This window comes from Hemiscyllium ocellatum, chromosome 26, assembly GCF_020745735.1.
Source record: "Hemiscyllium ocellatum isolate sHemOce1 chromosome 26, sHemOce1.pat.X.cur, whole genome shotgun sequence".
Lineage (NCBI taxonomy): Eukaryota > Metazoa > Chordata > Chondrichthyes > Orectolobiformes > Hemiscylliidae > Hemiscyllium > Hemiscyllium ocellatum.
This window is the reverse complement of record NC_083426.1, coordinates 39,662,389-39,677,161: the sequence shown is the minus strand read 5'-3', so window position 1 is coordinate 39,677,161 and position 14,773 is coordinate 39,662,389. Positions and strand designations below refer to the sequence as shown.

The 14,773-nt window shown below is 41.2% G+C and overlaps 1 protein-coding gene across 1 annotated transcript in view; it reads left to right on the top strand.

Moving 5' to 3' along the window:
• LOC132828424 (differentially expressed in FDCP 6 homolog) overlaps nt 1-14,773 on the top strand; it is a 148,003-nt gene that overhangs the window by 54,914 nt on the left and 78,316 nt on the right. Inside the window, exon 3 of the mRNA XM_060845526.1 lies at nt 13,079-13,264. Coding sequence (XP_060701509.1) covers nt 13,079-13,264 — 186 coding nt within the window. The remainder of the gene's footprint in view (nt 1-13,078; nt 13,265-14,773) is intronic.

Genomic DNA, 14,773 nt, shown 5'->3' with positions numbered 1-14,773 from the left:
GGTTCCCTGGGCAGACTGCCACTCATTTGGCAGAATTCCCCATCACCAGAACTTTCCAACATGTACCAAGACATGGCTTGGCTGGTGGTGAGAAGGGCTCTGCCTGTGAAATCCTTGATGTATGCCCAGACACTCTGCCCCCAAAGCGGCTGTGGAGGGGATGAGACGGTCTCACACCCCCTTCTGGCATGTGCCTATGCAGAGGAAGTTTGGAGAGGAATGCAGTGGTGTTTGTCAAGGTTCGTCCCGAGTAGCTCCACAACGTGGGACTCCGTGCTCTATAGTCTGTTCCCTGGGATGCACACCAAGACGAACACCAACTGTTCGTGGAGGATCATCAACTCGGTGAAAGACACTCTTTGGTCTGTCCGAAACCTGTTGATCTTCCAGCTGAAGGAGCTGACTCCGACTGAGTGTTGCGGATTTGCACCTTCCAAGGTCCAGGACTACGTGTTGAGGGACGCGCTGAAGCTTGGAGCAGCTGTCACCAAGCACGATGGGGAAAGACCACCGTGTAACATCTGCCTGCCAAAGAAGAACAGGGGGCCCACGCAGTAAGTGGGCTCAGCTGATGCCTCAGCTAAACATATGGGTATATGGATGGTGAATGTACAGACCTGTATATACAAATGATTAATTCCAATCTCTGTATGCAAAGAAATTGAATGTTTATGTATGTATGGCATGACCAATTGTACAGAGCAAGAAAATATTTTATGAGTAAAGTATATTTTTGAAATTAAAAGAAAAATGGATAATTTACCATGGCCAATCCACCTAATCTTTAGGCTGTGGGAAGAAACTGGAGCACCCGGAGAAAACTCTTCCAGAAACGGGGAGAATGTACAACTCCACACAGACAGTTGCCTGAGACTGGAATTGAACCCAGGTCCCTAGCACTGTGAAGCAACAGTGCTAACCAAAGTGCCACCCCTATTTCATAGGAAGGTGCTTGTTTTATAATCACTGAGGCTGATGATTGAGGTTTTTGTCAGCTTGTTCAAATGGGTTTATTCCATTTGATATTATTAGTATTGTGAGAAAGTATTAATTGATTTAGTCAGGAAATACTGAGGGAAGCAGCTCTTTTCTCCTGGTAGAAAAAAATTAAAATCAAGAATTCTGTTTTGTCTCCCTTTTTGTTTTCTTTACTGTTGTAATTTTGAGATGGTTCATGTTTTGTAATTCATGTACAGTCTGGATGTTGTGTTATGAATAAACAAGTCCTGACAGTTCCTGTCAGTGGAAAGAATGAAGGATTTGGTTTGCCCCTCCCCTCCTCCCAGCCATCCAATGTCGGAGGCAGGAAAATCCAAGTGGTTTTCTTCCAAATTCAGTGGAAACAACATTTAAAAAAAAAGGCAGATATTTAAATATTAACTGCATTCAGGGTAGTTCAAGTTTCTGTTATCTTTTATGCTGGTTTTCAGAGTGAATTATATTGAGAGTTCTGTCAATTGACAATTGCTGTTCTTTGAGGAAGGTTGAAGTATTATGCTCAGTCAGTTGGGTATGAGGGCACTAATAGGTACACTACTAAAATGTCATTTTAAAGTCAGTACTTGGGGACTCAGTGGGCCCCTCCTTTTTCCTCAGCCCTGAAGGTAAACCTCCTCTAATGTTTCAGCTTGCCTGAACTCTGACCTTCCTCAGGCTCCTTTCCCATCTCTCCTCCGGGCCTCTCCGAGCTCAATTTATATTCTTGACACCCACTTCCCGCTCCTCCTCTCTCTACCCACAAAGCTGAAGGCCATTCAGATTGGCCTCCCGATTCTCATGTATTGTTAATAATTCCATTTTTTTTCCTCTCCAGTACATCTGCAATTCTTACCCCTTTCCTGGCCTTGCTAACCTTGCATTATGCCAACTATCTCCGACTTCCCTTTCCTCTGACCAAGTTGTTTCTTTCCAAATCTCACCCTATCTTTCCAGGAACTGCATGTTTGAGGCTTTCCAATCAGATTTTCATCACTAAATCAGCAACAAAACACACTTAGGGTGAGAAATGACATCCTGTGCAACAGTGAGCAGCTAGATGATTTCTCCTCATCCTCTTTACTTGTCTACAGCCTTTGACAATTTTTGCAAGGAAGGTTTGTAGCTCAGGTTGAGGTTTAGGGTGTAGGTTTGCTCGCTGAGCTGTAGGTTTGATATCCAGACATTTCATTACCTGGCTAGGTAACATCATCAGTGGCAACCTCTAAGTGAAGCGAAGCTGTTGTCTCCTGCTTTCTATTTATATCTTTCTCCTGGATGGGGTTCCTAGCGTTTGTGGTGATGTCATTTCCTGTTCGTTTTCTGAAGGGTTGATAGATGGTATCTAGATCTATGCATTTGTTTATGGCGTTGTGGTGGAAGTGCCAGGCCTCTAGGAATTCTCTGGCATGTCTTTACTTAGCCTGTCCCAGGATAGATGTGTTGTCCCAGTCGAAATGGTTTTTGTTCCTCCATGTGCAGGGCTACGAGAGGAGAGAGGGTTGTGTCTTTTTGTGGCTAGCTGGTGTTCGTGTATCCTGGTGGCTAACTTTCTTCCTGTTTGTTCTACGTAGTGTTTGTGGTAGTCCTTGAATGGAATTTTGTAGATGACGTTGGTTTTGTCCATGGGTTGTACTGGGTCTTTTAAGTTTGTTAGTTTTTGTTTGGGAGTGTTGGTAGGTTTGTGTGATATTAGGATTCTGAGGGGTCTTAATAGCCTGGCTGTCATTTCTGAAACTTCTTTGATATATGGTAAGGTGGTTAGGGTTTCTGGCTGCGTTTGGTCTGCTTGTCGTGGTTTGTTCTTGAGGAATCTGCGCACTGTATTATTTGACTATCCGTTCTTCTTGAATATGTTGTATAAGTGGTTCTCCTGTTTTCCGAAGTTCGTCTGTGCTGTAGTGTGTGGTGGCTTGTTGGAATAGTGTTCTGATACAGCTTCGTTTGTGTGTGTGTTGGGATGTTTGCTGGTGTGGTTAAGTATTTGGTCAGTGTTTGTCGGTCTTCTGTATACACAGGTTTGTAGTTCTCCGTTGTACTTTCTTTCGACTGTGACGTCCAGAAATGCGAGTTTGTTGTCGGTTTCTTCCTCCTTGGTGAACTTTATGCCTGTGAGGATGTTGTTGATGATGTTAAATGTCTCTTCTATCTTGTTTCGTTTTGTGATGACAAAATTCCATGCAAGGACTGCCAGAAACACTACGTAGTTCAAACAGGAAGAAAGTTCGCCGCCAGGATACACGAACACCAGCTATCCACAAAAAGACACGACACTCTCTCCCTCATAGCCCTACACACGGATGAAGAAAACCACCATTTCGACTGGGACAACACATCTATCCTGGGACAGGATAAGCAAAGACATGCCAGAGAAATCCTAGAGGCCTTGCACACCAACCACAAAGCCATAAACAAACGCATAGATCTAGATGCCATCCATCAACCCCTCAGAAAATGAACAGGAAATGACATCACCACAAACCCCAGGAACCCCATCCAGGAGAAAGATATAAATAGAAAGCAGGAGACAACAGCTTCGCTTCACTCGGAGGTTGCCACTGATGATGTTACCTAGCCAGGTAATGAAACATCTGGATATCAAACCTACAGCTCAGCGAGCAAACCTACACCCTGAACCTTTGACAATGATTGATTGACTACACCAACCTTATCCAGTGTCTTTCTGCAGTCATCCAGCTGGATTGGACAAATCTCACCTGGCTCCTTTCTGATGGATTGAGTTGTATCCAGCATACCATTTGGAATGATCTCTCTTCCCTGCTCATGCAGCATTGCCTATGGTGTCCCTCTATCCTTGGTGCCTTCTGGTTTTTCAATCTGCATGTGGCTACATCATCCAAAGGCACCAGAATTAGTTCTCACCTCTTTGCTTATGACACCCAACTCCTACACACCACCTCCTCTCTTCACTCCTCCACCATCGCCAACTTTCTGGCTGCTTAACCACTAATCAACAAGCAGAAATCTCCTGCGGTTAAATATTGCAAAAGCAGAACCCACTGAATGTGACCTCTGCTGCAAGCTTTGATCCCCAGCTATCAATGTTACCCTCGCCCTGGCAAATGTCAGAGAGCAGACCAGACCATTTATAACTTTGTTGACCTATTTGACCATAAGATGTGCTTTCAACCACATGTTAATGCCCTTGCAGAGACCAATTGATCTACAATGCAACATTACCTGACCTGCTCTTGTCTAAGTTCATTTGCTGCTGAAACCCTCGTTCTGCCTTTAGACTTGAATATTCCAACACCGCCATTACTGGTCCCCTACATTCTACCCTCCATTAACATCACCTCATCCACCAATCTGCCACTGCATCTGAACTCTCACTAAGTCCCGTTCACCTATCATCCCTGTGCTCACTGAAGTAAATTGGTTCCTGGTCATTCTCATCCTTATTTTAAAATCTTTTCCCTGTTTCTCTAAACTCTTCCAACTTCATAAACCTCTGTGAGATCTGTCCTCATCTAATTCTGGCTTCTTGAGCAGTCCTCATTTTAATTGCTATACCTTTAGTCTATGTACCCTTAATCTCTAGAATAGCATCTCTATTCCTTTCTTCCTCTCTCACTTGCTTTCATCCGTTAAGATCTTCCCCCAACTTTACTGACTTGAAAAGCTTTGGTTACCCAACCTAATATCGTCTTGTGGCTCCAGGAAGCATATTTTGGAAGCACCATGGGTCATGTTATTCTGTTAACACTCATTTATAAATTTATTATTGCTGTATTTGTTCTGATTCTAGCCTGCAAACATTGCACACAACAGGATTTAATACTTTGCATGGGATAGCAGGGATCATGCAGTAGATGGCACCAAACCGATCCCAAGGGATTCCACAGCCGGCTCTTTTATTAATGAACAGCTGAGCTTTAATCTATTTTCAATAGTAAACTTCCTCTACAGACACATGTCTCTGATCAGGGACACAGCAGTTTTCCTCACTGCTCTGTGTATGTTTCACGGCATCTTTTATACTCCATGTCTTTGAATGTCAGACCCTAGAGGTGGAGATAATAATGCTTTTCAAACAGGATGTCCATCAGTACCTCCATGTTTTATGGGTTAATTCACTTGCTCCCTTTATGAGGAATGTCAGGTTTCCTATGTTACAAATGCAGGTTAGTTTTCCTGAGTAGATATAAGGTAGGCACTCAGATATTTGATACTATGAAATAATGTTTGGATTTGATGTTTAAATCCAAATCTGTCATTTTTTTGCAATGTTTAAAATTTCCTGGCAGTAATTCTCGACATTTCAACTTTAAGTCCATTTTGGTTGATTTCTTTTGTGAATGTAATTTGATGCTTGGCTTCTTTCAGCATCTTGAGGTGTGTTGAGGAGGAGGCTGAAATGGTATTGGATGAAGAATTATAGATTTAATTTTAATTATAGAATCCCTACAGTGTGGAAGCAGGCCCTTCAGCCCAACAAGTCCACACTAATCCTGCAGAGTGTAACCCACCCAGACTATTCTATGTTTACCCCAGGCTAATACACCTAACTTACACATCCCTGAACACTATGGGTGATTTTAACATGGCCAATTCACCTAACCTGCATATCTTTGGAATGTGGGAGGAAACCGGAGCTAACCCACGCAGACACTGGGAGAATGTGCAAACTCTAAACAGACAGTTGCCCGAGGTGGGAATTGAACCAGGGTCCCTGGCACTGAGGCAGCAGTGCTGACCACTGAGCCACCTTGCCACCCGAATAAGAGGCCATTTTGTGTTGAGGGTATTTGGTGTTGGTCTTCACAGTGGGGCACACGAATAACATGCCAGTAATTGACAAAGAGACGAAGGTAGGTGAGGACCTGGAAAGAGTCATTATCACAAAAGAGGTAGTCTTGGGCAAGCTATTGCAGCTAAGGATAGGCAAGTCTCCTGGCTCTGATGCAATGCATCCCAGGGAACTAAATTATATGGTGGGAGAAATAGCAAATGCACTTGTAATTCACTGGACTCTGGGGCAGTTCCAGCAGACTGGAAAACAGCAAATGTGATGCCACTGTTTAAAAAAGGAGGCAGACAAAAATGGGAACTCGAGACCAGCTCATTTAATTTCTGTAGTGGGGAAGATGCTTGAGGCTATTATCGAGGAAGAAATAGCAGGTTATCCATACAGAAATTGTCCCATTGGGCCGACGCAGCATTGGTTCATGAAGGGCCGGTCATGCTTAATGAACCAACTGGAATTCTATGAAGACATTACGAACATGGTGGACAGTGGGGACCCAATAGATGTGATGTATCTAGATTTTCAAAAGGAAATTTGACAAAGTGCCGTACAAAAGACTGCTGCTTAAGATAAAGATGCAAGGTGTTACAGGCAATGTATCAGCATGGATAGAGGAATTGTTAACTAATAGGAAGCAAGGAGACCATAAGCGAGGGGTGCAGAAATTAGGCCATTCAGCTCATTGACTCTGCTCAGCCATTTAATCAAGTAGGAGGCTGGAAGAACACAGCAAGCCAGGCAGCATCAGGAGGCACAGAAATTGATGTTTCGGGTGTTTCAGGAAGAAGGGTTACACTCGAAACATCAATTTCTGTACCTCCTGATGCTGCCTGGCTTGCTGTGTTCTTCCAGCCTCCTTACCTGTCTACTTTGGATTCCAGCATCTGCAGGGTTTTTTTGTCTTCAGCCACTCAATCATGCTGATAAGTTTCTCAATCCCATTCTCCTGCTTTCTCCCTGTAATCCTTGATCCTCTTAATATTCAAGAACATATCTATTTTTATCTTAAATATACTCAATGATCTGGCCTCCCATAGCCTTCTGTGGCAATGAATTCCATAGATTCATGATTCTCTGGCTGAAGATGTTTAGCCTTATCTCCATTCTAAAAAATCTTCCCATTACTCTAAGGCTGTGCCCTCCGGTCCTAGTCTCTCCCATCAATGGAAACATCTTCCCAACATCTACTGTCAGGCCATTCAGCATTCTGTTTGTTTCAATTAGAACCCCCCCCCCCATCATCCTTCTAAACTCCATTGAGTATAGACCAGGGCCTTCAAACATTTCTCATCTGTTAGAGTGGTGATAAATACATGCTGTCAGTCAGTGACTAGTGGTGTGTGTCAGTGATCAGTGTTTGGACAGCAATTATTTACAATTTATGTGGATAATTTGGAGTTGGGGATAACGTGATGCGTCAAAGTTTGCAGCTGACGCTAAGATGAGTGGTGGAGCAAAATGTGCAGAGAACTGTGAAACTTTACAAAGGGACACCGTTTAACTGAGTGGGCAAAGATCTGGCAGATGGAGTGCAATGTTAATAAATGTGAAGTCATCCATTTCAATAGGAATAACAGTAAAAAGGGCCATTGCATGAATGGTAACAAATTGCAGCAGGCTGCTGTGCAAAGGGACCCGGAGGTCCTTGTGCATGAATCACAGAAGGTTAGCCTGCAGGTGCAACAGGTAATTAAGAAGGGAAATGGAATTTTGTCTTTCATTGCTAAAGGGATTGAGTTTACAAGCAGAGAGGTTATGTTGCAGCTGTGTAGGCTGCAGGTGAGGCCCCACCTGGAGTACTATGTGCAGTTTTGGTCTCCTTACTTGAGAAAGGATGTACTGCCATTAGAGGTGGTGCAGAGGAGGTTCACTAGGTTGGATCCAGAGTTGAGGGGGTTGGCTCATGAGGAGAGACTGAGTATTCTGGAATTATATACATTGGAACTTCGAAGAATGGGGTGGGGGGGGAGATCTTATAGAAACACATACAACTATGAAGGGAATAGATAAGATAGAAGTCACTGGCAGGTAAAACTAGGAGAAGAGGGCATAGCTTCAAGATTATGGAGAGCAGATTTAGGGCTGAATTGAGGAGGAACTTCTTCACCCAGAGGGTTGTGAATCTATGGAATTCCTGCCCAGTGAAGTAGTTGAGGCTTCCTCAGTAAATATTTTCAAAGCTAAGATAATTTTTTGGACTGTAAAGGAATTGAGGGTTATAGTAAGAGGGTGGGTAAGTAAAGCTGAGGCCACAAAAAAGATCTGCCATGATGTTATTGAATGGCGGAGCAGACTCGAAGGGCCAGATGACCTATTCCTACTCCGAGTTCTTACATTGTTGCGTTCTATGTTCATTGGGCCATATAATGCAATGCAGGAAACCATTTGGCGCATCATGCCTGTTCTGACCCTTTTGAAGAACTATAATTAGCCAATCTCTTCAGTTCTTTTTCTATGGTGGAACAAATAATCCCCCTTTTATCAATATTCAATTAGCCAATTCCCTTGTTTAAAAAACTTATTTTGAATTTGCTCCCACCACTCTGAGTCAGTGTATTCCATATCATAAAAACTTGCTGTATAGTATTTTATTTCTTCATTGTACCTGGTTTTTGTGCTAATTTTCTTAAATATCTGTCCTCTGGATACTAACTGTTCTAAAACTAGGAACAGTTCCTCCTTATTTATGCCATAACAGCCATTCATGATTTTGAGCATCTCTATCAGGTATCCCCTTATCCTTCTCTACTCCAAGAGAACGACCATGGTCTCTCTGAATAACTGAGTCTGTCTTCTTTGGTGCTGTTCTGGTAAATATCTGCTCCCAATCAATGGCCTTTTCTAGAATGTGGGGTCCAGAACATTCCAGCTAGGACTTAGCCACTATTTTATGTAAATGTAGCAACACATCCTTATTTTTACACTCTATGCCTTTGTTTACAAACTCAGAGATCCTTGAGCCTTTTTAACAACCTCTTTAACATATCCTGCCGCCTTCAAATTTTCTTGGACATACACCCCTGTGTTTCCCTGTTCCTGCACATCCTTTCAAACTGCATCATTTAGTTTAAATTGCCTTCTGCTGAATTACTTCACATTTCTCAGCTATTTCACCAATCTGTCCCTGTCCCTTTGAAGGCTGTTACTATGCTCCTCACCGTGTATTACATTTCCAAATCTTGTTATTTACAAATTGTAAGAGTGTGCCAATTATATCCTGTAACTGTCTCCTTTGGCAGTTTTGTATCCTTGCAGCACTGCACTTTAAGTTGATGCCTGTAGAGTTTAAAGTATGTTAAATGCGACTCTTTATCAAATGTCATTTGAAAGCCCACAGACGGAACATCAACCACAATACCTTCTTCAACCAGTTCCAATAATTCATCAAAGACCTCGTTAAATTAGTCAAACATAATAGGCCTTTAACCCATCATGGCTGGCTTTTCCAAGTACTAATGCATTTTGTCCCAAAAACCTCACTGGATTTCAATTTATTTTATTCATTCATACACATGATGGGGACGTCACTGGCCAGGCCAGAGGGTAATTAAGAGGCATCCACATTGCTGTGGGTTTGGGGTCACCTGTAGGTCCAGATCACATGAGGATGGCAGATGCCTTCTCTAATGGACATTATTGTACCAGATGGGTTTTTCTGACAATCGACAATGGATTCATGGTCATCATGAAACTCTTAATTTCAGATCAGATCTCTCTTATTGAATTCAAATTCCACCATCTGCCATTTGCGGGATTCGAATCCCAGGTCACGGGGACCTTAGCTATTCCAAGTAAGGAGGACTATGGCTTTAGCCCCATCAAATTTTGGATGTGTTGCAAATGGCTGAACAAGATTGACACTCTTTGCATGTTGAATGCGCTTCATATTTGTCTTATTGGTCTATTCTTTAGAGATAGATGGTTTCTTCAAGGGATGGAATCAGGTACTTGGATATTGATGACATTTCTTAGCAATAAAATGCAAGCCTTTTTTCTCAACCCAACACGGAGATGAATGCCACATTATGATAGTTAAGTGTTACAACATGAGTAAGGGTCATATACATAGTTAAATGTTAAAGCCTAAAAATAATGTTCAAGTTGCATTCCTTATCTAGCTTTATGAAAATTACATCTTACTAACTGCCCCATTAATGTTAGTGACATTACTGTGGATGTGTATGTATAACAAAGATGAACTAAATATATCACAGAAATTTGGCATCATTTCAATTATAAATACCCTTAATATCTGATGGTAATTGCTGCTAATCAACATCTCCCAGTCCAGATTAACAGTTAAAAGTGTGAAATCTGATTCATTTAGGTACTAATGGTTGTTGGAGAGTTTACAACTGTTCAATTTGTTTTTGTTTAATTTGACTTTCCTGTCTCCTCTTTTCCTCCTCCTAATCTAATCCGTCATTCTCATTTTATACCTGAGTCGACATTAATTCTGCCATTGTAATGTATGTTTCTTTCTCTTAAACCTCTAACTACTTTTGAATTTTTCAGTTGATTGGTCAGAGTTAGAATTACTTGGCCTGGTTACTGGAGTCCTAAATACCTTCTATCTCTTCATTGCTCCCATTGTGTCAACTCTCACTTTTGGGAAATAGCTGCATAATAAAATGTAAAGAGTTAAACCTTCAAGAACAGATCCAGCTATCAGCAGACATTATCAGATGTCGTGCAAAATCAAGGTCATAGTGGAAATGGCACACTTGTGTTATACATGGGGTTTGGTTCTGAAAGGGTTAATGCTGAGGACTGTATTAAGTTCCATCCTATATGATGTGATTAAAATTTGGGTGGGGCAAACAGTTCGAGATCTAGAAGGAGGTAAACCTACCATCCCAGTCTCCTCCAAGACATTGCTACTGAGGCTGTTAAGCCAACAGTTGGTGGTCCAGTAACATAGGCTACAGAACACATCTCCTAATTTGACTATAGCCAGTTCCAGTCTCCAGCTGTTTTACTCTAGTTAAGAGAAGGTTCACCATTTTCCAAACAGACCATGTATCATGTGTCATTCTGTTGGGTCAAGTAGATTTAGTTTGCACTGACTTGATCTGGCAAGATCCCAACTAGTTAAGAGCTCTTGATTTTTCTCTACATAAACCTATTACAAGTAGCTTTTCTGTGGCTTGTTTCAGAGACTGTGGTTGTGGAGATGTCTTTTTTTCTAACTTGTGAATTCATTCAAGGCTGCATTTAGCAACTCGTAGCTGCTGTGGAGAGAGCAAATTTGTGTTGACCAGATTATATGGTCACTGCTGAATCTATTTTAAAAGGTATTCTCTTAACATAGCTCTTCCCTGCCCTCTGAAATGGCTTAGTTCATGGGCAATTATGGATGGGCAACAAAGTGCCCATCCGTAGTGCGCATCCCATGAAGAAATGAATTTTTAAAACAAGCTCTGAAGCCCCCGTGCTACTGGCCGACATTTACCAAAATCTAACATTTGTTGCTGCTTAATAAATCTTACCAAGTCAGCTAGTCTTCCAAAATAATATTTGAGATTTTGGCCCGAGTTTCTCTTCGGGAAGGTCAAAGAATGATTTGTGATCTCGCAAAACCTTACAAAATTCTTTCGGGGTAAACAGAACCAATGCTACCCTTAGTCGTGAGATCTGGAATCAGGGCTCACCGTCTCAGAGTTCAAGGTAAACCATTTGTGGCTGAGGTAAGGAATGTCTTCACTTGGGCAGTTTTGAATCTTTGAAATTTTCTACTTGCAAGGGCTGTGAAAGCTCAGTCATTTTCTAAGAGCTAGACCGAAAGCAGTAGATTTGTAGTTGCTAATGATAGGAAGGGATATGGAGATAGCATGGGAATATGGCATTGAAGAATATAATCAGCCATAATGGGCTGTATGGCCACTTTCTACACTGTAGGGATTATTTAATGCTTTACAAGAGGAGAGCATACTCAAGCGACTGAGTCAGCTACCCTTCCTCCGCTATTCACTCAGGCAGTGTGCTGGCCCACATATGTTCAGATCCTACCTTGAAACAAGTTGGGAAGGTTAGATTTGGGGAGTTCCTGTCCTAGCCTTGTATGAACAGTGGATAACAATGAGGACTACATCTTGTGTTGTTTTGTGACTTAACTGACGTCAAGCCACGTAGGGAGCTTTTAGTGAAGGCAGTTACAGCTTGCACAAGGAAGTAGGCTGGAAGTATCTTAAAGGAGAAAAGAGAGAAAACAAGGTGTAGGGAGGGAATTCCAGATCTATGGGTCTCAGGAATTGAAGATTGTGCAAGGTGCAACCACCAAGCACCCAGGATGTGTAAATGGCCAGGACTGGAGTAGATTATGAGGTCAGATGAATGTATCGAGATGGGAAGGAGAGAGAATGGAGGGATTTGCAAACAAGCTGATTTAGAGCCAGTATAAATTAGTGTGTGGAGGTGATGGGTGAATGAGACATTGTGTACATTAGAATGTGGGTATTAAAGTTTAAGATACCCTCAAGTTTATGGAGATTGGAAATGCAACAGAGTAGCCAGATCTAATTATGACAGGCTTAGTCATACAATGTTATGAAAGTGAAAAAAGTGGTCAGAAGCTAATTTTAAGATTAAACAGTATAGTAAAGGCAGACGTTCAGGCCTTTTAGAAGTAACTGTAGAAACTCTTTCCTTAAATGAAATACATACAAATGGTCCATCAGAAATGTGTTCAGTTGGCACATTGTGGGTCAAAGCAGCCAGAAACGAGGCTGCAAAATGTGAATGAAAACTTAGTAACTTCAATCATCATTTTTTTCCACTTAATGTCCTGATCCAGTCGGGGTGTTTCAAACATGGAAATATGTAACTTGTTGAAATGGTAATTAAAATTCTAGAAAACTAGTCCAGAAAAAAAACTTTGAGGCCATATTTTTCCACTGTCTGGATGTGGACTAAAGGACAAATAATTGGGTGAGTTGACCATAGAGGGGCTCTACTATTGAAGGTCACGATTAGCTGAGGATCTCATTTGCCAGATCTTAACAAGGAGATTGGGCTTTAATCTGCCAAGCTTTCTTGGTGGTGGGTGTGGCAAGTTAGTCTTCATTGAGCATGCTCACTCCCATATATGGACTGTAGATCACAGAATTATTGACTGTATTGCTGAATGTGTAAAATGTAATCTAATTCTGATGACTCAGTTCTGGCAGGCTTAACCAAAGATTTTTAAAAATGATGGATTTTACTTTGTAGCTTACTGAAGAAGCAAAGGTAATGACTTTTCTGTTGTCATTATTATGTGTCAGGAAGATTTGGTTCAAAATATGCGCCTGGTTATAATGACTCCAATAGAACACCAACTCTGTCTGTTTGTCTTAGGTCGAAGAAGGTGCTTTTATCAAAGAAACTTTTGATGAACTCTGCTGGACTTTAACTGCTAAGAAGAACTACAAACACGATAAAAATGGAAACTGCATTATTTCTGACCGTGATGCATTCAGATTATGGTGTCTCTTCAACTTCCTCTCAGAGGACAAATATCCACTCGTGATGGTTCCTGATGAGGTGAGAATTTTCTCAATTGTGTACAGTTAAGTGGGTTTCAAGCACACTTTCTTGGATTGAATGAGTGGATCAGGCTATTGTTTTGATTTTTGGGAAAATGGATATATGTTGTTTTGTCTGTTTGTCATTTACTGTATACGTCATTTGAGAGTGTATTTGGTAACCAGAGTGTGGAATGCAGCTTGTCAGTGTTGAGGCTGATTGAATGATGAATCTTACTCCCTTCTGGTGCTGGGTACATATGATAGAATATTTGTCTAATGGAGCTAGATTTTACATTGTGTTTTTGCTGCTTCTAATTAGTCTGAAAAACGAGCCTATTGACACAGATGTGTTGGATACTATGCATGTTGAACTGATTGTCATTTTTAGCATTAGACTCCAATGTAGGAGTAGGCCATTCAATAAGATCATGGCTCTTGATGACTACACATTCCTGTCCAACCGCAATCACATTCACCCCTTTTCTTATGTTTGGTCACTTGCCATTTTAATAAAAAAGTAAAATCCTCAACTTTCCACTGTAGCTTCAAAATAAATGGTGTTTACACTGGAATTTAGTGAAAAACTCCAGTGATTTAGTTGGAGCATATCTCAACCTCCATTTTAATAACAAGCCCATTTCTGGTTCACACTTGTTCAGAATGTCCAACTGGACCATTAACTCTTGATTGGAAGGAGTGTTGTAGTAAGTTTTGAATGGATATGAATTGAGTATTAGGCATATTTTAGAATGATAACTTGAATGATATGTTGTGATTTTTTTTTCCCCAAGTGTTTTTTTAAAAGGAGCTCTTGCTGTAGCTGAGATATCACAAAAGTATGTATGAACCATTCAATTTAGGTATAGGCCATTCAATAAGATCATGGCTGACTTGATTACTCCACATTGCTGTCCACCTGCAATCACATTCACCCCTTTATTTATTAAGAATCTATCTAATTCCTCCTCAAAAATATTCAGAAGCTTTGCTTCAACCATCTTCTCCAACAAAGAATTCCAAGAGCGAGGAAAAAATATTATGTTCATCTCTATCTTAAATGAACTACCCCTTACTTTTAAACAGTGAACTCTTCCTGCCAAAATGGACAATTTCATATTTTCCCACAGACTTCACTTGCCAGATCTTTTCCCACTAACATACGAATCTATAGCCCATTGAAGCTTCCATATATCCTCTTTACAACTAACTTATCGATGTGTCATCAACAAATTTAGCAGCTATACCTTTGGCCCCATCATCCAAGTCATTTATATAAATTATGGAAGGGGTTGGCTCCACCACTGAACTCTGTGGCATACCACTCCTTCTATCTTGTCTGTGGAAAATGACCCATTCATGTCTATAGTTTCCTGTTGACCAGTCAGTTTTCTGTCCATGCCAGTATGTTACCCCCACACCATGAACTCCTTTTCCACAATAACCTTTTGAAGTCATACCACATTCAATGCCTTTTGGAAATCCAAATGAAGTATTTCTTCTGTTTTCCCTTTATCCACAGCACATG